The 25034-nt window shown below is 38.9% G+C and overlaps 1 protein-coding gene across 1 annotated transcript in view; it reads right to left on the bottom strand.

Moving 5' to 3' along the window:
• LOC149844701 (uncharacterized) overlaps positions 1-25034 on the bottom strand; it is a 115775-nt gene that overhangs the window by 12782 nt on the left and 77959 nt on the right. Inside the window, exons 11-12 of the mRNA XM_089985978.1 lie at positions 14437-14499; positions 14133-14332 (exon numbers count right to left, since the gene is read on the bottom strand). Of these exons, the coding sequence (XP_089842104.1) occupies positions 14133-14332; positions 14437-14499 (263 nt within the window). The remainder of the gene's footprint in view (positions 1-14132; positions 14333-14436; positions 14500-25034) is intronic.

The following is a 25034-nucleotide window of genomic DNA, read 5'->3' as shown; positions in this document are numbered from 1 at the left end:
ACGGTGTCCTGTAGTGAAGCTTTCATCTTTGTGATAGAGCAATCCATCTCCAATAGTCCCTTTCAGATATCTGAGAATACGCTTAATACATTCCATATGACAATCAGTGGGAGCATGCATAAACTGAGATGCTTGATTTACAGCATAAGCAATGTCAGGTCTTGTAAATGTACGATATTGCAACATACCAACAATGCGGCGATATAAAGTGGAATCATGATATAATTGGCCTTCTTTTGCACTAAACTTATGATTTAAGACAGATGGGGTGCTGAGAGGTTTACAATTAATCATACCAGTGGTGTGAAGAATGTCAAGAGTATACTTGTGTTGACTTAGAGTGAGTCGATCATCTTGTCTATCGACTTCAACTCCCAAGAAGTATCGCAATGGGCCTAAGTCCTTCATCTTGAATTTGGCCATGAGTAAAGACTTGACCAAGGCAATATGTGCATCATCACTCCCAGTGATAATGATGTCATCAACATATATAAGAACCCAAGTAGTAACATGATCATTCTTATACATAAATAAAGAATGATCAAGTATACTCTTAGAAAAGCCATGCTGCTGAATTTCCATGGAGAAACTCTCAAACCAAGACCGAGATGTCTGTTTTAAACCATAAAGAGACCTTCTCAATTTACAAACCCATGTAGCCGCATCATGTTCACTATATCCAGGAGGTTGCTCCATATACACCTCTTCCTTCAAGTCCCCATGTAGGAACGCATTCTTGACATCCAACTGGCTAAGAGACCAACCATGCTGAAGTGCCAAAGTGAGGATCACACGAATGGTGCCAATTTTGACAACAGGGCTAAAAGTTTCCTCATAATCTTGCCCATATTGTTGTGTGAATCCGCGTGCAACAAGGCGAGCTTTATATCTTTCAATGCTACCATCTGGTTTACGCTTGATCTTGTAAACCCATTTGGAACCAACAACATTTCTATCAACAGGTCGAGGAACAATATCCCATGTATGACATTCATGAAGTGCTGCCATTTCTTCGTTCATAGCTTCAACCCAAGCTCGAGAATGGGCTGCCTGATGGAAAGTAGACGGCTCTTTCTCTTTGGCCACATTGGTTAGAAACAACTGAAAGTCGAGAAAAAATGTTGTAACTAACCCAACGATGGATAGGATGCCTTTCACGTGTGGATCGTCGAAGAGGGAGAGCCTCGTGAGATGGAGTTGAAGGGGCTCCTCGACGGGCATAAACCAAACCTGAAAACCGTGAAGGTGCATCCTGGATGATGGAGTTGTCTGCTTCAAACTGAATTGGTTCATCAACAACAGGATCTCTGATAGAGTCATATAGCAAAGTATCACAAAGCCATGGATCATAAGTAGTTTGCTCATATACCTGAGAAGTATCACAAGTGCTGAAATGGTCATCATCAAAAACAACATTTCTAGACACCTTAATCTTACCCAAAATAGGATCATAACATCTATATCCTTTATACCCATCGGCATATCCCAGAAATCTGCACTGAACTGCTCTGTCCTGAAACTTGTTACGTAAAGAATGATCCACATGGACATAACAAATGCATCCGAAAGCATGCAAATCATCATAAGAAGGGTGAGAACCGTGAAGCAAATAATGAGACTGATCTCCTAATAATTCCATAGGCAACCTGTTAATGATATGCACTGCAGTGTGAAAGGCCTCAGTCCAAAGAGAGAAAGAAATATCAATATTGTGCATCATACTTAACGCGGTTTCAACAATATGCCGATGCTTACGTTCTGCTACTCCATTCTGTTGTGGAGTGTAAGGACAAGAGGAGTTACGTGTGATGCCATGGTCCTTTAAATATTCACTAAAATCATGAGATATGTATTCTCCACCACCATCACACTGGAAATAAGTGATATTTGAATTGAAAAGGTTCTGAACAAGAGCATGGAATTGTTTGAAAAGTTTGAACACTTCAGATTTAGATTTCATAAAGTAAATCCAAGTGTAACGAGTGAAAGAGTCAAGAAATAACACATAATAACGAGAGCCAGATAGAGATGAAACAGGAGTTGGGCCCCAAACATCAGAGTGAATAATTTCAAATGGCTTGGAAGCTCTTTTATTGATACTTTGAAAGGGAAGTACATGACTCTTGCAGACATTACAACTAGGACACTTACGATCTAATTTGACTTTGGGAATAAAACCCTGAGAAGACAATTTGTCAAGGAACCCTTGACTACAATGACCTAACCGACGATGCCAAGAAACTGGCTTATTACATTGCATAACAGAAGAAGACTGACTCAAATAAGCAGGAAAAGATGGAGACACGGTAGATGACGTCTTCAAAGTCCTGGGGGCTGCTTCGAAGACGTACATGTTTCCGCGTCGTTCACCCTTAGCGAGCATCTTCTTGGTTCGAAGGTCCTTAAGACAAACAGAAGACGGAGTAAATTCCATGGATGAATTTGTTTCATCAACCAATTTAGAAACAGATAAAATGTTTTTCTCAATGGCAGGAGTGAGTAAGACATTTTTCAATGGTAGTGTAGATTGTGACAAAGAGAGAGATGCATTTCCAGTATGAGAAATAGGGTGGTGGGAACCATCTCCCGTGACAATAGTGCCAGTGCCAATATAAGGAACCATGTTGGAAAGTTCACCTGCATCAGAAGTAACATGTGCGGCTGCTCCAGAATCAATATACCAAACTCCATCATCATTCTGACGCAAATTCATGTTGTTAAATGCAGTCATCAGAATTTGTTGCACATCATGTGGCAACCCTGCACTCTGTCCCTGATCAGTACCCTGATGTGCTCGAAAATTTCCTTGCGGCTGCCCCTGAAACTGTCTAACATTCATCTGTCCAGCTCTTGGTCCTGGCCTCCCTGCCTTGTTGCGATTCTGTGGGTTGTGCCAACAATCTGCTTTCACATGGCCACGCTTGTTGCAATGGAAGCAAGTAGGGACACGGGTACCTCTAGTGGCAGGTGGAGCAGTAGGAGTAGGAAGGAGTCCTCCACGGCCCATATGAGCAGCAGGTGGACGAAATGAGGTAGACCCAGATGTAAACATGACAGGATGAGGATCATCAATAAGATGATCTTGAGTCAAACTAACTTCATACTGTAGGAGTTTGGCCTGTAAATCCTCAAAGCATGGAAGTGTAGAGGCAACCTGTAATGCAGTGCAAAACATACGATATTGGGGCCCAAGGCTTCCCAATACCTGCTGAACAACATCTCTGTCAGAAACAGGATATCCAATAGCGGCCAACTGATCAATGATAATTTTGATATCCCCTAGAAATTCAGTAATGGTCTTAGTTCCCTTTCGCATAGATTGGAACTGCCATTTCAGTTGAAGTGCACGTGATTCAGAAACCTGTGAATAAGAGTGAGCAAGATGTCTCCATAGTTCTGCAGCAGTAAAATGGTCAGAGATAGTTTGTAATATACGATCAGATAACGTGGCAGTCAAATAGGCAACCACAGATTGGTCCTTCTGAAACCAAACATCATACGCAGGATTTGGAATAGCAATGCAACTCACCTTCCCATCATTACCAGTTACCTCTTGCGTAATAGTCATAGGTGGGGCGGGTGATCCCCCATCCAGATGCCCGGAAAGACCATGACTTCGGATAAACGGCAGAATTTGGCGTTTCCAAAGTAAGTAGTTATCATGAGTTAATTTGTGAGAAACAAGTTGAGAAAGAAATCCGGGGCTGATTTTAGAATCCATAAGGAAGAAGATCAAAGATGAATCAAACAGCACGACAGAAATTCGTAGGTTGTACGGACAGAACCGTACGGACAGAAATTTTTGAGTTTTGGAAATCACGATTTTTTTTTAGTTAATCGTGCAGAATGTACGATTTATCAACTATATTGCAAGAAATAGATAAGAAATCACAAGAAGTTTGAGAAAAGAGGCACTTTTGAGAAATGAGGGTTCCCAAATTTGGGGAAAACAGAAATTAGGGTTGATAAAATTGGGGATAACAGAATATGTAAGAAGGAAAAGATGCACGATATGAGAAAATGAAGAAACGACGTCGAAATATAGTGATTCAACGGAGAAACAACAGAGAAAAGATGAAAAAAAAAACACTTTCCTTGAGAACGCCCAAAAACGCACGTCAAGGTCCTTAGGGGCCTTCCAGATGATCGTGATTACCACGCCCTTGGCTCTGATACCATGTGAGAAATCAGATGTGGGAGTCACCTTACTATCGTAGCAAGAGATAGAGAGAGAGGTAAGAGGGAAGAGAGAAAAAAAATGTTGGGCGTAATGTCTTCTCCCCTTTCCATTGATATTTATATGTTGTATGAGTGGTACAATACAGTACAATAGTACAATACAGTACAGTATGTTGTACAATACAGTACAATAGTACAATACAGTATGCTGTACAATACAGTACAGTAGTACAATACAGTACAGTATGCTGTACAATACAGTACAATACAGTACAGTAGTACAATACAGTACAGTATGTTGTACAAGTGGTACAATACAGTACAGAAATATATTCATTTACATATACATATTTAACATCAAATTGGTCATGTAGTAGAGATCTCCCCTCCTATGGCCTTGCCCAATCCGCTTCCCGGACTGGAGATCCTGTATAAAGCAATCCTTGGTTGAGAAGGAGATTTCACATCCATGATCACATATTTGAGAGACAGATAAAAGATTTAAATTAAGTTGAGGTACTACTCTTACATTTGGCACAAAAAAATCTTTCGAAAAATCTAAGGTTCCAAAACTTTTAACTTGTAAAGAGGTACCATCGGCGGTGGAGACAAAAGAGTTTTTGGAGTTGCTACATACATTGGATAATCCATTTTCGATAGGGGTCATATGAAAAGATGCTCTAGAATCAAGAATCCAAGAAGGCGTACCTGGAGGAGAAGAAGAGGCAATGGCGGCTCCCGAAGTTGACGGCGATTTGAGTAGAATTTGAAGTGCTTCGGATAGTTGAGCAAGGGAGAAGGACTCTTTCCCTTTCATTGGCTCCTCCTTCTTTTGGGGAACTTCTTCAATAGTAGCAACTTTACCTTTTGGAGGCTCATTTATCTTTGGACAATTAGGTCTTATATGACCCGGTTCTTGACAATGATGGCAAATAGCTTTCCTATAATTGCCATTATAGTTATTTTGCCTCCCAAAGTGTGGAGGCTTATATGCTTTCATATGATTGCTGGGTCTAGACACGGCAAGAACTTCATCTCCTCCTTTAATCATGCCAAGACGTGTTTCTTCTTGGCATATTTCGGCTATGGCATCTTCCAATGGAAGTGGTTTTGATCTATGAAGGAGAGAGGACCTAACTTGCTCATATTCGGGCCTAAGCCCATGTAAAAATTGGAAAAAGTGTTCTTTCTCCATTTGTTCTCTTCTCATTTCAACATCTTCACTTGATACCCATTTGGGTTCAAGAAGGGATAGCTCATCCCATAAAGGTCCAAGAGTGCTATAGTAATCTCTTACACTCATTTCACCTTGCTTAATGGTACGAATTTTTTCTTGGATAAAGAATTGACGAGCAAGGTCTTTTTGGGTATACATACCTTTCATAAAGAACCATGCTTCATTTGCTAGGCGGAATTTAGCAATGTTGGCGCAAATCTTTAGCTCCACGTTGTTCATGAACCATGCAAGAATTTTTGCATGCTTACTTTCCCAATCTTCTACCTTGGATTGGTGATCTTCAATAGCCTTCATGCGAGCACTTCCTTCTAGAGCCTTTTCTTGGTCACCATCAATTTTCGTAAGTTGAAGTTGAGGTTCCCTAATGGTTCCCATCACATATCCCCAAAGCTTTTTACCTTTGAGGTTGTTTTCCATGGCGGCGGCCCACATCATGTAGTTCGTACCATTAAGCTTGAAGGAGAGATCAATCTTTTGTTCTCCTTCCATTATATAGTCAAGAATGGAGGACAAACAAAGAGAGAGAAAGCTAGACAACTAGCTATATGAATCAAGAGCACAACCAAGGCTCTGATACCATGTAATGAAATATGCGGAAAAGAAATGTATGTCCTACAATGGACATTCACACATAGAAATCAAAGAACAAGTTCAAAAGAGGACATACACAAAAGCCAATAATGGCTAGAAAGCATAAAATCTTATAAATGCACTAAAGGGCTTGAAGAAGCCACACATTACAAAGGAGGAGACCCCACTTATTTATAGGCAAGAGAGGAGTGAGGGAGAGTTAGAGAAAAGCAAGAGAGAGGGACCATTGGGAGTCCCAACAAGGAGTCGTTGGGCTCCCAACGGTCACAATTGTGACCGTTGGGGGCCCAACGACTCTTTGTTGGGGCCCCCAATGGCTGTGCATTAAATGCACAAAAAGAAAAAGAAAAAAAGACAAAAAGAAATAGAAAAAATAGAAAAAGGTAAAAGGAAAAAAATAGAAAAAGAAAAAAGACTAAAATGCCCCTATTGGGCGAGTTTACAGAACTACCCCTTATCGGGTAGTGAATGACAAATATATTTATATATATATATAGATATATAAATATATATTACATATATTTTAACAGCCAAACCCCTTATTTATATACACTAAGGGACCCAAGGAGGGGCTTCCATAGAGTCGTTGGAGCCCCTCCAACGGTCATAAATATGACCGTTGGAGGGGTCCAACGACTCTTTGTGGACCCCTCTCAACCAATAAAGAAAGAAGAGAAAAAAGGTAAAAAGAAAAAGAAAAAAAAGAAAAGAGAAAAAGAGCATATCTTTTAGGATATGCGTGTACAATGTGAAAAGACTAATTTGCCCCTATTGGGTATTACAAAAGAAATATATATATTTATATATGTAGATAGATACATAGACATATATATGTAATATATATATATGTGTGTATGTGACATAATCTATATATATATATAACATATTTTAACACCCCCCCTCACACACATGGTGAGATCACCGAGAGTTTGCTAAGGAGAAAGTAGAAACGAGGCGATGGTAAAGCTTTGGTGAAGAAGTCCGCCAACTGGTACTCGGTAGGAACATATGGCAGTTGAATGGTGCCTCGTAAGAACTCATCACGAACATAATGATAGTCCATCTCGATGTGCTTCGTTCATGAAATGTGTGATTGCTGGCAATGTAGATAGAACTCTTGTTGTCGCAGCACAACTTTGAAGGAGTTGAGAATGAGACGCTCATATCTTTAAGCAAACTTCTTAACCATACAATCTCAGTGGTGGTAGTGGTCATTGCACGATACTTTGCTTCTGTAGAAGAGAGAGAATTTTTTTTTTGTTTCTTACACCTCCATGAAATAAGTGACTCTCTAAGAAACACACAATAACCTGTGGTGAAAATACGATAATCGAAGTTACCCCCCAATCAGAATCAGTATAGGCAAGTAAGAGGTGAAAAAGAGGGTAAGAATAATCCTTTAGTTATGGTGTTTTTCAAATATTTGATAATCTTCATTACTGCGGCCATGTGAATGGTAAAAGAAGCAGTCTGAAATTGGCTAGCATTATGAACCGCATGAGAAATACCGGGCCTAGTGATAGATAAATATGTTAGTGACCCAATCAACTGACGATAAGGCGTGGGATCTGCTAAAGGAGTGCCATCACTGGCTTTTATCTTGGCGTTGATCACTTCTAGAGTCTCCACCTTCTTGTCATCTGTTAGCCCAGACCGAGCAATAATGTCGGAGGCAAGCTTCATCTGAGAGAGAACATACCCCTTAGGGGAGTATGCAACTTCAATCCCTAAAAAATACCTTAGAAAACCAAGGTCAAACATATCAAAATTTTCTTTGAGAATATTTTTAGTAAGGTCAATACCCTTTTATCATTACTTGTGATAATCATGTCATCAACATATAGCAACAAAATTGTTATGTACTCATTAGAGGTTTTAACAAACAAAGCAGTATCAGTATAACATGAGGAAAAACCATTAGCGAAAACTACTTTGCTAAAAAGATCATACCAAGCTTTTGGTGTTTGTTTAAGACCATAAAGAGCTTTATTTAACATTAGAATATTTTCTTTACCAATTTCAAAACCTGACGGAAGATCCATGAGAACTTCACATAGAGTTCCATTTGAAAACACATTTTTAACATCAAGTTGATATATCGTCCATTGCTTAATAGAAGCCAAGGCAATTAATGTTCGCACACTAGTCATTTTAGCAACTGGAGCAAAGGTTTCTTCATAATCAATCACATATTTTTGGGCATAGCCTTTTGCAACCAAACGAGCTTTGTATCTTTCTAGAGATCCATCACATTTGGTTTTAACTTTATATACCCATCTACACCCAATTGCCTTTTTTCCTAATGGTTGATGAATAATGCTCCAAGTTTGAGCTTTGTTAAGAGCCTCTAATTCAATTTTCATGGCTTCAATCCAATGTGGATGATCTTTAGCTTCTTTAAATAAAGTGGGCTCATGATACAAATGTATCAACATGAGACAAGTCCTATAATTAGGTGAAAATTATTCATATGACACAAATTTTTGTGGTGGCCTACTATTACGGGAAGATCTCCTAGGTTGATTGTCACCAATAGGTTCTTCTAAAGAGAAGTCTTGAGAATATCTTTCAAGGGTAGGTTGATGTTCATTTCTTAACCGTCGGGTATATACATTTATATCATTAAGGTTCTCATTTTGAGATTATGATGTAAATATCATCACAAGTATTATCGCAAATAATTGCATCTGGGGACTCAATTCTAGGAGCTAAGTCAAATCGGAAGGAATAATCAATGTCTTATCTAGATGTGTGGATATCAAAACCATTTTGTTCTTTAAGAAAGTTTACATTTCTTGACACAGAGTTTATTGTTTTGAATATCATAGCATCTATAGACTTTTTTATTTTCACTATAGCCAATGAACACACATTCAAGAGCTTTGGGTGATAATTTATCTTGTCCTTGAACAAGCACAAAGCATTTACATCCAAAGATCCTTAGTCTATTAAAATCTGGAGTAATTTTAAATAATTTTTCAAAAGGTGATACTCTTTTTAAAGAAGAAGAGGGCATATGATTGATAAGATATGTTGCGGTAAGAAGAGTTTCGGCCCAAAAGTTTTTAGGAACATTTTTAGAGACAAGAAGTATTCTTGTAGTTTCAATTAAATGTCTATGTTTCTTTTCTGCAAGACCATTTTGTCGAGAAGTTTTAGGACAAGATCGTTGGTGCAAAATTCTATTTATTTTGAAATAATTTTGAAAATCTTTAGACATGTACTCACCTCCAGAATCAGATCTAAATATAGCTATATTGTTTTGAAATTGATTTTGAATAACATGGAATTCTTTAAAATTAGTGAAGACATCGGATTTGTTTTTAATAATGTATACCCATGTATATCTAGTAAAGTCATCAATAAAAGTAACATAGTACGAATATCCCTCTTTAGACATAACGGGTGCTGACCCCCATACATCGGAATGCACAAGTTCAAAAGGTCTTTTTGACACAAAATTACTATGTGAATACGGAAGCGAATGAATCTTTCCAAGAATACAATCATTGCATGTAAATGAACTTGTATTACAAAATTTTTTCAAAAAAGAAAAGAGATACAACTTGGAAATACTAGGATGTCCAAGCCTCTTATGCCAAGTCTCAATATCTTTAGATTGAACATGATTACAAAATGATTTGGATGGCAAAGAAAAAAAATCCATATAATAAAGATCCCCTATTCTATGGCCTTGCCCAATCCGCTTCCCGGACCGGAGATCCTGCACATAGCAATGGGTTGGTGAAAAAGAGACATTGCATTCAAAATCGATAATTTAAGAAACGGAAAAAAGATTTAAATTAAGTTTTGAAATAATTCAGATTTTGGGAACAAAAAACTCTTTTTTTTTATCATACGTTTTCTCAAGGTTTCCAATTCTTTCAACATCCAAGGATATTCCATGAAACATATGATTTGAATTTATTAAGACTTGGTTTTGACAAAAGTGATGCATTTGGAGTCATATGAAAAGAAGCACCCGAGTCAAGAATCCAAGAGGTCATACCTGGAAAAAAGGAGATGGTGGCACCGAAAGTAGAGGGTGAGGAGGAGGATGTAGAGGAGTTCATCTTTATAAATTGTTGAAGAGTTTCGATAAGTTGAGCGATGAACTCCTTTATGTCTCCATCCTTCTTTGAATCTTCATTTGTGTTTGGAGGAATTTCACCAACGGAAGCCACCTTCTTCTTGAATTTGGGGCATTCCGAACGAATATGGCCCAGTTCATTACAATTATGACAAATGATTTTTCTTCCTCCACCACCATTATTCTTTAAAAAATGAGGTGGTTTATATGATCTTACATTGTTGCCGGGTCTAGACACGGCATAAACTTCATCATCTCTTTTCAAGGCCAAACGAGTTTCTTCTTGACATAAGTCGGCCAAAATATCACTTAGAGTAGAAAACCTATGAAGAAGGGATCCTCTAAGTTGCTCAAATTCGGGACGAAGTCCATGAATAAATTGGAAAAACATTTCTTTTTTCATTTGCTCTTGCCTCATGGCAATAGTGACCTTCCCATTGAGGTTCGAGAAGAACAAGTTCATCTTATAAAGAAGATAGGGCACTATAATAGTCCCTAATACTCATATCACCTTGCTTCGTTTCTCTTACCTTTTCTTGTAGAAAGAAATGCCTAGCAAGGTCTATTTGAGTGTACATGTCTTTCATAAAGAACCAAGCTTCGTTAGCCTTCTTGAACTTTGCAAGATTTGAACAAATTTTTAATTCGACATTATTCATGAACCATGTTCACTTTCCCAATCTTCCATTTTTGAAGAGTAAGTCAAGAATAGCCTTCTCTTTTTCTTCTTTGTTTAATGCTCTTTCCTCATTTCCTTCAAACTTAGTTAACTTCAATTGTGGTTCCGGAATGGTTCCACACACATAGCCCCAAAGTTTTTTACCTTAAAGGTTATTTTCCATAGCGGTCGCCCACATTCGGTAATTGGTCCCATTTAATTTGAATGAGAGGTCGATTTTTGCATCCTTGTTGGTCATTTATAGAAAAAGAGTTTGAAAGCAAGAAAGATGAGAGATAATACTTGTCAAGAGAGGATCCGATGAAGTTGGCTCTGATACCATGTAATGAAGTGCCAAAAGAGTGAGGCGATATCTCCAGGAGCAAGCACGAATGCATCCACATACACAAGAAGTCACTAATGGGCAAGATTGCAATAAACCACAAAAGTGGTAAAACACACAAAATAAGGTGAAAAAATATATTTCACTCACATGAGGCTTTACAAGAAGCTTAAAGAATACATGGGGCCAAACCCCTTATTTATAGACACTAAGGGACCCAAGGAGGGGCTCCCATAGAGTCGTTGGAGCCCCTCCAACGGTCATATTTATGACCGTTGGAGGGGTCCAACGATTCTTTGTGGACCCCTCTCAACCAATAAAGAAAGAAGAGAAAAAAGGTAAAAAGAAAAAGAAAAAAAAGAAAAGAGAAAAAGAGCATATCTTTTAGGATATGCGTGTACAATGTGAAAAGACTAATTTGCCCCTATTGGGTATTACAAAAGAAATATGTATATTTATATATGTAGATAGACACATAGACATATATATGTAATATATATGTGTATGTCATAATATATATATATGTATGTATAACATATTTTAATACTATGGTCATCATGACCATAGAGTCATATGGATAGCTCCCAACGGCTATAAATATAGTCGTTGGGAGCTCCCCGGCCATGGCCACTTGTATATAGAGAGGGCTTTCACCCTCATTTGCTTCTATGCTTGTTCTAAGCATACTGAAATAATATTTTTACATTTACTTGTGTTCTTGCTCTCTTTTGCGAGGTTATGTGTTAGCCCTTAGTGGCTCTTTTGTATTTGGCCCATAAGTGGCTTTTGTATTTGTAAATGTGCACATTTATAGCCTCTTTGTGGCATAGTGTTTATGCACTTGTTTTATTTCAAAAAGCACAAAAGGCTTTGTATGATCGTTATAGCAATGTGATGGTTCAACTAAGCTTTAAATCTTGTTACACTGATATTGTATTGTTTGTTAAGTCTTCTTATATATGTATAGTCATTTTATGGAGAACCTTCTGAAAGATCCAACTCCATACTATTAAATGATTGGCTCCTCAACTTACCTTTCTATTACTCGTCCTAATATTGCACATGCTATTTATAGTGCTAGCCAATTCCAGCATTTTTCCACTACAGCAAATATGATTGTTGTAATGAAGATAGCTAGATATGTTAAAAATCTATTAATCATGGTTTGTTTTTATCTTCTTTCATGTTAGATATTATTGCATATTCTGACTCTGATTAGGAAGGAGATGTGAATGATCGACACACAACCACTGGATTTTGTGTTTTTATAGGTGATTCCTTGATATCCTGAAAATGCAAAAAAAGAGCAAAAGGTATCCCTATCCTCTACAAAAGTCGAATACCGTGTTATGGCCACTATGGCTAGTGAACTAGTGTGGTTAAGACAATTGCTAGAAGACTTGAGAGTTCACATAGTATAACCCTTGAGATTATGCTCTTACAACAAGAGTGTTGTCAACCATACATTTAATGAGCATACTAAACACATAGAAATGGATTGTCACTATGTTCGAGAAGAATTCTTGAAGAAGACTATTACTTTGCCATATGTACCATATGAGTATCAACTAGCGGACTACTTCAAAAAGGCGCTTCCGTCCTCAAGATTTCACTTCCTTCTAGGCAAACTCTCGGTTGTCACTCTGTGAGTTTCAGAAGGGAAGTGTTAGAATATATGTATCTTATATATATATATATATATATATATATATTGGCTACTAATGAAGGTACAAAACTAATGAGTTAGAAATCACTTTTTTCTCCAATTTTTTTTTATTTTTTGCAAATCAAATGTTATGGATGTGATCTACATGGTTTGTTTAGTAGGAAACTTGTTTTGAATCATGTGATTATGACAAGTAATTAGGCTTTTAAAGGGATATAAAAATCAATGGCCCACAATGTGTCAAAATTTCCTAACTCAAAAAGAACACATTTTTTACAACAGAAAAGCATGATCCAAGGCTTGATCCTTAGCAAATAAACCATGTTGAACACATCTGTGTGTTTAGATTGAGTCGATACAACTTGCACCTATGATTTCTAGCTCATTAGTTCAATACCTTCATTAGTAGCCAATATTTACCCTATATATATATATATTTCCCTTTTTTGTAATAGGTAATACCCTCTAGGGGTATTGTGGTAACTTTGTATATGTAATAGGCTCTGTCCTTTAAGGTCAGAACTGACCTCGTTTTTATTTTATTTTTATTCAGCCCTTTACATTTTTTTAAAGGGCATTTTTGTCTTTTAATCAATATAGTTGGAAATCTCCAACAGCTATATTCAGTTTTGTCTTTTAGTTAATATAGCCGTTGGAAATCTCTAACAGCAATATTTTGTTGGTCTTCTTGGCCCTCTTGTTTGTATATAAATAGGGACCTCTTGTCCCATTAGATGTTATGCTTTTTCCTAATGCATATTTGATAAATAAAGATAATTTTTTAAAGATTGTGTTCTTGTGTTGGCTTTGTGAGTGTCCCCCTTTGTGGGTTGTTCTTGTACTCTTGCCTATAGTAGGCATTCTATATTTGAATGCTTAAGGATTCATTACAATATAAGCCACAGATCTCAATTGACCGGCTGAGATGCCTTGCAAGATCTTGACTTCTAATAAAGGGTGTAATATACCTCTTTCAGGTAAGAAGATTGGATTCAGAAACCCACTGAGGGATAAAGGTGGAGGATAGAGGTGAATAGTGATTTGAATCCATCTCAAAAGGAAGGTACTACAAAAACCAAACTAATGCTAACAATAGAATAACAATGGAATCATAGGACTAATTCAAAAAAAGGAATAAAGAATAGGGCAATCACCAGCAACAATCACAACACAATATCAAACTGCTGCCATATATATATATATATATATATATATATATATATATATATATATATATATATATATATATATATATATATTCAAGGAATACAATATACAAATGTAGAAAAATGAAGTCAATCTCAATGTAAAAGCATAAACTTCTACTATAGCCAATATGAAAGATAACGAACATAGCATTATACATACCATCTGTCAAGATGGCCAGTATTCCATGTACATGGACCAAAGGCAGAAGCACTAAGAAACATTTTAGGCCCCGAGTTTCCACTGTGAAACCCACTTGATGCAATAGAGTGGACAGTATGAACTGGATGGGTAGAGAGACCATGTATTCGTTGAACAGGATGCATAGTTTGACGTAAATCAAAAATCAGGAGCATCCCATTCTGCAAGGAGAGAGAGAGAGGTCATCAACATATCCAAACCCCAGAAACAATCAATTAATTCCTAAGTTGCATAAGTGGCACAAAAGCAAGCTCTTGAATTTAACCTGTAATCCAACATAAACATAATTCGAATCATCCAAATCCCATGCACACGACCAAGCAGGACCCTGGAAGGAGAACCAAAAGAGACAGCATTTGGATTTGTAAGGATTCTTTTCAGCAATAACTACCATAATGAAATCCTAAAATTGAAGCCATAATATTTATTAGAACAATATGAAGAAGTAGAAGAAGAGAGAGAGAGTGAGAGGCAAAAGCACAAAGAAAACTTCATTAAGCAAAAACAAAAGAAGAGAATACAACATATAGATCGGCCCCTCATTCTAACTTCCTATTCTAAAATGGACAACAATGGCTCTTAGACATTTTGACTTTACAATAGCAGTACATGTAAGTGGACAATCCTGCCCTCATAAATAATGGCAAATGTAGTGGGGGTAGGACCAGAGTTACCGGAAGCGCCTAGGCAAAACGGGAAGCGCGCTTCGGAAGCGCGAAACGTCGCGCTTCCGAAGCGTTAGGGGAAGCGTCCCCCTTTTTTGGGAAGCGCGCTTCCCTTTTATGGGAAGCGCTTCCCCCACGCTTCCCCCTCGCTTCCCCATTTTTTCCATTTTTTTCGCTTCCCCCTCGCTTCTGGTTCGCTTCCTAGGTCGCTTCCGAGACGGTTCAGAATTTTCTTCTAAGTGGTCCCACGCTTCCCCGCTTCCTAAATTTTTGAAAGTGCCTCGCTTCCCGCTCCCGCTTCCCGTATCGCTTCCCGCTCCCGCTTCCTCGACTGGTAACTCTGGGTAGGACCACATACACATGATACACTATATTACATCACTAAACAATACTTATTCAAGGAAGCATGAAAAAAAACAAATAAACTAAAAAAAACAATTAATAGTACAAATCACATAAGTATTCCAATAATATGAAAATTCTTGGGTGGTCATTCTATGCAGTAAATGCTAAACTGTCTCGCGTCTCATAGTACCCAAACTTCCCATCAGCTGAAGAAACACTGACAGGAAAACAATAAGTACAGGCATGGAAAGAAGAGGAAGCAGAAGATAGGGGAATAAGAACGGAAGTTTGGAAGAGAAAACATTTTGTGTTCACATCAAAATTCATAAGATACATGAACTAGATTCATTCTATGTCACATGGGTGCGGGTGCGGGTGCGACGCAATTCCAAAAAATTTGGACACGGGGACTCGGCTATATATATATATATATATTAAAAAATATATATTATAAATATATATATTTTAAATATTATAATTATATATATATAACAATAAATTAACACATAAAGATTGTAAATTTTAAAGCAAAAAAAAAAAACAATTCTTAACAACACAAACTTACCAAAATATAACACATAAAGAAGCTTGTGAGTGTGATAAACAACAAAACTTATCATAAATCTGCCTCATCGTCTGAATTAGAAGGAAGAACAGGATCGAGGTAGTCCATGTTGAGAGTATGTAAATTATGTTCTCCCTCCAAGTCAAAATCTTCTGGATTTACATCCCAATTCTTGGATGGTCCACAACTGCATCAAAAAATCACTATATTAGTATCTAACTTAAAACTTTGAATACAAAGAAAAAAAAGTACCTATACTCTTCTTTAGTGCGGCGATAAATTAATCGTAGATTTGAGTGAACATATACCAAATCCTCTGATCTTTTACTAGTAAGTTTGTTTCTTTTAATGTTGTGAATTTGAGCATATGTACTCTAATTTCTTTCACAACAAGATGATGTAGCAGGTTGGGATAACAACTTCATTGCAAGACGTTGCAGATTTAGTGTCTCTGATCCATATGTTGCCCACCAATTAAGAGGATCTTCCTCGTCCCTTGCCACAAGTGCTGCTAAAGAATCAAATCTCCCAGTAGAAAACTTGCCAAACTCACTATTTACAACCTTAAACATGTGAGGATCATTAAAAAGTCTTCCCAAATATATCATTCTATTTCTTGATATCTCAGGATCTTCATTTGGAGAAACACGACCAACACCTGCTGTCAACCATTTTTTTGCATAGTATTTTGGATTGAGAGAGTGTGCCATGCAATGCAAAGGTGTATTGCTTTTATCCCATCTTCTCACTAAAACTGAATGTACATGATTGTAAAATTCTGAATCATCAAGTGCAATATCTTTCTTCTCATGTTTAAAAATGATACTTTGAACTTTTTCAATCATATTGTCTCACATTTCATAAATTCTATGAAGCATGGGTACATCTCTGTCAACTTCTCTCACCATTTCCCAAATAGGCTTTGTAAATTCAACAAAATATGTAATTTAATCCCACCAAAAATCATCACAGATGCATTTTTTGATAGCTTGAGCCTTGACATCATCTTCAGTACGATAAAAATCCCAATCTTGATCAGCCACCATCATCATCAATGCATTCTTGAGTTGCTTAATTCTTTTTATCATAACAATGAGAGAAGCAAAACGAGTTTCAGCAACTTTCAGTAACTTGAGATCAGAATGCCTATTAAATATAGAAAGGGCATGATGATGATTTACAACAAAATTTCTAATATTTCGAACATCATGCTCTATTTCCTCAATCCATAAGAACATTTCATGTGCATGTGCATCATCTTTTGATGGATTGCATATACTCTTAAGTGCCAATTTTAAACTGTGTGCTGCACAAGGAGTCCAAAAAATATGTGAATATGTATCTTCACTTGCCAAATTCATTCCTGCACGACTGCAAACTGGAGCATTGTCAGTAATGATTTGCACCACACTTTCTTCACCCACTTCTTTTATCACTTCAACAAATAATCTCTTTAAATATTCAGCATCTTTATACTCTCCAGATGCATCAACAGTCTTCAAAAAGATTGGCCCATTAAGTGAGTAAGCAATGAAGTTTATCAGTGGTCGCCTTTGTATATCAGTCCACCCATCAGAAACAATCGACGCTCCATGTCGTTTCCATGCAAATTTTTGGGTCTCTAGCAAGTCTTCAATTCTATTTTTTTCCTTTGCAAGAATGACTGTTCTTAGTTTTTCTGAACTAGGAGGCACATAACCACTCAAATTGCAATTAGCCAAAGATGTAATCATATCTTTCCAGTATGGACTTCTAGCTACATTAAAAGGAATTGAGCTTGAGTAAAATAATCGACCAATCTTTTTATCAATTTCTGCTCTTGCCATGTTTTTGAATGACGCTTGTATTGTTTTATTGCTTTTCATCTTTCTTTTCTTTAAAAGCTCTTGTATATCACTAGCAGTAGGAAAAGACAAATTAATCGAATCGCTTTTCATCTCTGCAATTTTCTTCTTTTCAGCTTCCTCTTGTTCTTTTTTTAATTGCTTTAACATGTCTTTGTCAACCCCAGAACATGTCATAATTCCTTGACCACGAATATGCAAAAGATGTGCTTTCACACGCGTATAAGAACCTGTGAAAACAGTCTTACATAGATTACAATGAAACTGCATATTCCCACCACCACCACTACTACCTTTTATCCCTTTTGTCACAAGCCTCCAAAGTAGTTGAGAAACTTCTAATTCAGGGTTAGAACTTGAACCAAATGTATTGACACTGCCGCTAGAACTCGCCATTATATCTGAAAAGTGAAAACTGAAAAGAAAATAAGTAAATAAAATAAAGTTAATAAACACTACCTCTATGAATCGGAAGCACAGGGAAAGGTCGAGCCCCTCCCCTGCGAAAACAGGGAAGCATGGAGGGGTCGAGCCCCTCCCCTGCGAAAACAGGGAAGCATGGAGGGGTCGAGCCCCTCTTCTGCGAGCAGAGGGTGCAGGGAGGGGGGGCGAGCCCCTCCTCTATGAATCGGAAGCACAGGAAGGGGCCGATCCCCTCCCCTGCGAAAACAGGGAAGCATGGAGGGGCCGAGCCCCTCTTCTGCGAGCAGAGGGTGCAGGGAGGGGGCCGATCCCCTCCTCTATGAATCGAAAGCACAGGGAGGGGCCGAGCCCCTCCCCTGCGAAAACAGGGAAGCATGGAGGGGTCGAGCCCCTCTTCTGCGAGCAGAGGGTGCAAGGAGGGGGGCCGAGCCCCTCCTCTATGAATCGGAAGCACAGGGAAGGGCTGAGCCCCTCCCCTGCGAAAACAGGGAAGCATGGAGGGGCCGAGCCCCTCTTCTGTGAGCAGAGGGTGCAAGGAGGGGGGCCGAGCCCCTCCTCTATGAATGGGAAGCACAGAGAGGGGCCGAGCCCCTCCCCTGCGAAAACAGGGAAGCATGGAGGGGCCGAGCCCCTTTTCTGCGAGCAGAGGGTGCAGGGAGGGGGGGCGAGCCCCTCCTCTATGAATCGGAAGCACAAGGAGGGGCCGATCCCCTCCCCTGCGAAAACAGGGAAGCATGGATGGGCCGAGCCCCTCTTCTGCGAGCAGAGGGTGCAGGGAGGGGGGGCGAGCCCCTCCTCTATGAATCGGAAGCACAGGGAGGGGCCGAGCCCCTCCCCTGCGAAAACAGGGAAGCATGGAGGGGCCGAGCCCCTCTTCTGCGAGCAGAGGGTGCAGGAAGGGGGGCCGAGCCCCTCCTCTATGAATGGGAAGCACAGGGAGGGGCCGAGCCCCTCCCCTGCGAAAACAGGGAAGCATGGAGGGGCCGAGCCCCTCTTCTGCGAGCAGAGGGTGCAGGGAGGGGGGGCGAGCCCCTCTTCTGCGAGCAAAGGGTGCAAGGAGGGAGGCTACGAGCAGAGGGTGCAGGAGGGTCGACATACCTGACGGAGGGTGAGACGGTGGCTGCATGTGGGTACCGTCGCCGGAGTCTGGATCGCCGGCGTGAGTGCAGGAGAAAGCTGCAGGGACTGAGGGGGAGAGGCAAAATCGAGAGGGTAAGCCCCTCTCCCTGTCGATAAACCCCTTTTAGGGTTCGGCTGCCAAAAAAAATTTGGATCTGGGTCGGGTTTGGACCCGACCCGACCCGGATCCAAAACATAATTTAAAACTCGAAATGGACATTTTTGGACTTGGTCAAAGTTGACCGAGTCCAAAATGTCGACGGACTCGGCCTCGACTCGTTGACCGAGTCGGACTCGGCATTGACCGAGTCCGGGCCGAGTCCGAAGCCGCACCCGAGTCCGCACCCGTGTCGGGGCGTGTCGACTCGGGTGCGGCAACCCTTTAACCGAGTCCGTGTTACATAGGATTCATTATGTTATAAGTAAAATCAAAAACTTATCTTTTGTGTTATTATGGAGCAATATACATCTAGTATTTTTTTTCATTGAAAAAAAAATAACTAGATGTATCTTTCTCCATAATAACACAAAAAGATAAGAAATTATCCCATATATAAAGGGGAATACAAGGTAAAATAAAGGGAAAAAAGATCAAAAGTAGTTTGACAATCTCAGTGTTCAAAACCTTATGTGCATCAACAACTTTATGATCAGGTGAATACATAACCTTTATCCCAAGAAAATAATGAAGATACCCAAAGATATGTTACCTCAATCTATGAACGAGTTCACCTCTTCAACTATCTAATGTTGTTTTGTAATCCTCTGTCATAATGATATCATATAGTAGTAAAAATAACAATTCTTTGTGGTCAAGATTTGAGTAAAGGTATTTGCGTAGAGAGATCTAAACCATGCATTTAACATGGCATGAGTGAATGTATGATACCAGATTCTAAGAGCATATTTAAGGCTTATAATGCCTTCCCTAACCTTAAAACATAGCCTTTAAGAATTCTCAGGCAAGGTGGCAGTTCCATATAGTATTCAACATGTAGGACATCTTTCAGAAAGGTATTTCTTACATCCATTTGATATAACTGCCACTTTCAATCGATGCACAATTTTCAGGCATTTAAGAGGAGCAAATGTGTGTTCATATATATTTCAGACTTTTGAATATACTTTAGCCACCAACTTAGCCTTATTTTGAGGTGTTCTAGCCATGTTCTCGATTTTATGTTTCAATCGAATCCATTGCCACCAACTTAGCCTTGTACTTTGAGGTTTCCTAGTCATGTTTTCGTGTTTCAATTGAACACTTTCTTTTTTTTTACGAAGAAAGAAGATCATTCTTTTAATCAAACATATGCAGATCAAATCACGACCTCATAATCTTATACTAAGAAGAAGCTTCTCACTCAATCCCCACGTCCCTCATTTTTTGTGTTAGTTTTCACTTCAAACCATAGTTGTAAAAGTCATACAGATCTTTACCATTCCACATCTAACACAATACACCCCTGAAAAGTAGCTTCAAGGGTGTAATGGTTCTATACTGTATGTATCGCATGATACAAGACTTACTGTACTATACACCCCAATGCAGGGTGTATAATATAATTGCATTTTTCTCCTGTGCGTCGATTTATTTTCTTTGAAAACTTTTAAGAGCTCCAGCCTCTTTTGGCAGGACCCTGTAAATATAAAGGGATTGTTTTTTACCCCTTTCATATTTGTGCATTTGAGACCCTTTGGATAAGGGCTTTGAGGGTTTTAAGAGTAAGAAATTTGGAGGTTTTTGGTGTTTTGCATGGAAGATGGAGATCTTGTGCAAGAAGGAGCTTCATTTCCAACCACTGAAGCAAAGGAAGATGGTCTTCGCAATTCCCACCTTTTCCTTAAGCATTTAAGGTAAAAAGCCTTTCTTTTCTATAGTATTTTGAGATTTTGAGAGTGAGGATGGCCTATAATGACCCGACATCACAAAGAGGAACCAAAGCCAAGAGTTTGAACTGACTAGAGATCCAATGGAATTTTTACAAGAGGAACATTGTCGAAGAAATATCTCGGCTAAAGCATTATTTAGCCAGGACAGACTACAATGTTGCTCCTTGAACAACAACGGACCAACCAGAAGCCATGAAGTGGCAGTTCTAACAAATGCTCAAGGATTTGAGCATGAAAAAACAAGATAAGGAAATGATATATGCCACCATTAGGTACTCACAGCCTTGGCATGGTGGTAATGATGATTTTGATGAGAATGAGGCACTTCCCACTTCTAATCCTACAACTAGCATCAGATGTTGTAATATTGCGTATTTTGGTACTTAGTCATTTTATAATTTTGACGAAAAATTGACTAAGTCTGGGAGAAAAATCGTTTGAAGCTCGATTTTTAGACTAATGCCTTTGAGTCTGGGCTTAACCCAAGTTTCATCGACAAGGTCGAGGCGAGCCAATCAAAGCATGGGAAAGAGTTTTTATTTTGACCTTTAAATTCAAGTGAAATTTGAGCAAAATTCAGGTTATTTTCGGGCGAAGTTCGGAATTTGGTATTCGTGTAAAATATCGTTGGATGCGTCTCAAAATTCTGAGCGCAATGATATTTTACTGTTCTGAATTTGAGTCCCGGTTGGCCCGAAAATCGTGTTTTTCTGAAAATTGAGCAATTTGTCAAAATGGATCCAGAGTTGGATCGGATTGGATCCAAGGCCTAGGATCCGATTTTTTATGAATTTTGGTTCTATTTAGGTCCTACTTAAATCTGGATTGGATCCAAGTCTTGATTCATTCCCGTTTTGGGTATGGCTTTGGATCTTGGATTCGGATCCGGATCCAAATCAAAGCCCAATGTTTTTCCAGCTTTAAATTCAATATAAAGCTTTATTTTGGGGTTTAATAAGGTTAGGGAACCTTTTGGATTAATTTGGTAATTTTTGAAAGTTTTTAGATAATTTTTATTAATTAATATTCAAAAATTAATCAATTAAATAATATTAATTTTGTGTTTCTGTTTTTGGGCTAAGTAGGACTTCTTAAAAGAGTCCTTACTCTTGCTTATGAGTGATTAAGAAAGAGTTTTAAAAGTTTTATAAAGTTAGAAAAAAACTACCAAATGTGGAAAAGTCAACATTTGGTAGAGTTTAAAAAAAATCCCTATTGGAGACTCTCCGACCCTTTCTAAAAGGGCTGGAGAAGGGGGGAACGTCACCCCCACTCCCTCACTTTATAAAAAAAAAGAGAGAAGAAAGAGAGGAAAGAAAGAAAAGGAGACAGAGAGGAAAGAAAAGAGAAGAGAAAGAGAGGAAGAAGGAGAAGCCTTCTTCTCCAGCCCATCCACTCCTTCCACCGTTGTTTTCTTCGTTTTTTGCACTAGGTACGGGTCTCCTCTCTTGAATCAAATGGGATATTGAATGCAGATGGGTTTCCATGCATGGTTTGATGGAAACTCATGAGCAAAGTGTAAAACTATAAGTCTACTTCAACAAATATGAAAGAGGATCCATGGATCCTCTTCCAAAGATGAACTTTTCTGGTTATTTACTTCCTTGCTGAATATAAATTTCTGTGAATACTTCCTTCTATGCGAAAACAGAGCTTTTATGGGCAGCGGGTATGCCTATCTCGATATTGCTTTTAGTAGATGTAGATCTTCATAAGAGATGCATGTTAGGTAACGTTGGAAGTAGTCATTCTAAAGATGAATATGGGATTGATTACATGAGTTTCTTCCAAGAATGCATATGAAATCTGTATGATACAAAAGGTTTAATCTAAAATCTGTCCAAGCCTATTATGAACATCTTGTATGGTTTATTTCCGTTTATTTGTGGTGTTCATTTAAAAAAAAATGCATATTGATTAAAGAATATATATATATATGTTGAGATTTTGGTGCCTGTCTGAATGCGGGGTTTGTTTCCTTTTTTAAAGTATATATATATATATATATATATATATATATATATATATATATATATAATTATTTTCCGTCAGGGTAGAGAAGGATTAGATTTCTCCCGATCTATTTCCCAGTCTGTTTTGGGGACTGAGGGATTGGAAATTTGCAACTTTGACACTGCCACCTTGGTCCACCTGCTGAATGCCCAATATTTTCCAATGTATTGAGTTCTTATTTGTGGATATTCAGACATTGTTCAGATTATCAGATAGATGTGGTTTGCTTGAGAAGTTGGTTGCTCGTATTTCTAGCATTGGTTAGAGTTTGGTGGAGTTAATCTCGTGGGAATTTGCTTTCCTTTATAAGAATTTTAAACAACATAAAATTCTGAGGATACAATCTCTTTGTTTCTTCATTTGGCAAGGAACATCACTTTCTCCATTGACCTACAGGAATACATATTATGCCTAAAAAATGCATAACATAAATAACAACATAACTTAAACAGCTCATATACCTAGCCAGTTTGCAATCAATAACTTAAACAGCTCATATACCTAGAGCCAGTTTGCAATCAGGACCATGTAGGAACACATCCAATCAAATTTGCTGACAACACCCTAAGAAATCTCATGTACAATGACCGAAGATTGAGATCATTTATACAATATGAACATTTAACAGATTCATATTTTGAAACCCCATAGTAAACCCAGCCATGTACAAGAGGAGGAAGAGGCTAAAAAGAAACAACTAAATGAATTATGCTTGGTGTGGCTTCACAGTCCCGTAAGGAACTCGTTTGGGGACCCTGCCAGGCCTGCACAGGCCCGGCCTGTACAGGGCCTAATAACAAGGGTACCATGCCCCAGCCAAATGGGTTCAGTTGGGGGTGGGGGCATGTCCTATTTCTTTTTTTAAAAGAATGTATATATCAATATATGTATATACATATAACAGTAATATAATTCTGATATACATTCAGTCCATGGTTGTGTTATGTGCCTAACAGAATTCAACGAGAGATTGGGTGTTGCACATTAGTATATCAAGCCTAATTGAAAATGTTACTACACAATGGTTCTTATGTGCACGAGCATTTTTGAAATCGATGTCATATGCATGCTTCGGACTTGACTATACTGCTCATCAGAAAGAAGTTGGTTTGATATACTGATGCAGAATTTAATAAGAGCATGCAATGCCATGTTTATGCAAAATTTAATGAGAACATGTATTGCCATGGTTCTGAAGAATTTAATGAGAATATGCAATTCTATGTTTATGCAGAATTTAATTAGCTCATGCATTTGCTAGGTTTATGCAGAAATTCACAAGAACATGTATTGTCATGTGTATGCGAGTGTAATTAAAACATGCATTGGTTAAGTATGTGCAGAATGTAATGAGAACATGCATTGACTTTGTGAGCTTGTGAGCTTATGCTATTGACGTGAATATGCACACTTGATGGGAATATGCATTTTACATGAGCACATACATTCAAAGGAAATATGCATTGGCATGGATACGTGTATGGATACCTATGTCACAGGGACTCGGCAAAACAGGTGCCGCACCCGCGTCGACGCGACGCGGGATCGCGTGCGGGTGCGGCACCGGGTGCGGTCAACACGACCCTGGGTGCGGTCAACGCACCCAGGGTCATTTTTGTCCAAATTTTTGGGCGAAAAAAAAATCCCCCCCCGATGAAAAGGAGGAGGATTAGGGCAAAAAAAAATTTTTGCCCTAATCTCTCCTCTCTCTCCCCCTGAGCTCGAGCTCTCCCATCGCCGCCCCAGCTCCGCCGCCCCCAGCGTCGCCGCCCCCAGCGCCGCCGCCCCCAGCTCCGCCTCCCAGACTCCTCCTCTCGGCTCCTCCTCTCGGCTGGCAGGTATGTCTCTCGTCTTCTTGGGTCGGCTGGGGAGAGGCCGAGCACCCCCCCCCCCTCTCTCGGTCTCTTGTTGGGTCGGCAGGGGAGGGGTTGAGCCTCCCCTGCTCCCTCATTTTTCGGCACAGGAGGGGCCGAGCCCCTCCCCCATCTACCTCTTTTTT

Source organism: Nuphar pumila, chromosome 2 (assembly GCF_984573655.1).
Source record: "Nuphar pumila chromosome 2, dmNupPumi1.hap1.1, whole genome shotgun sequence".
NCBI lineage: Eukaryota > Viridiplantae > Streptophyta > Magnoliopsida > Nymphaeales > Nymphaeaceae > Nuphar > Nuphar pumila.
The sequence above is the reverse complement of the archived record's forward strand: the minus strand, read 5'-3'. Positions and strand labels throughout refer to the sequence as shown.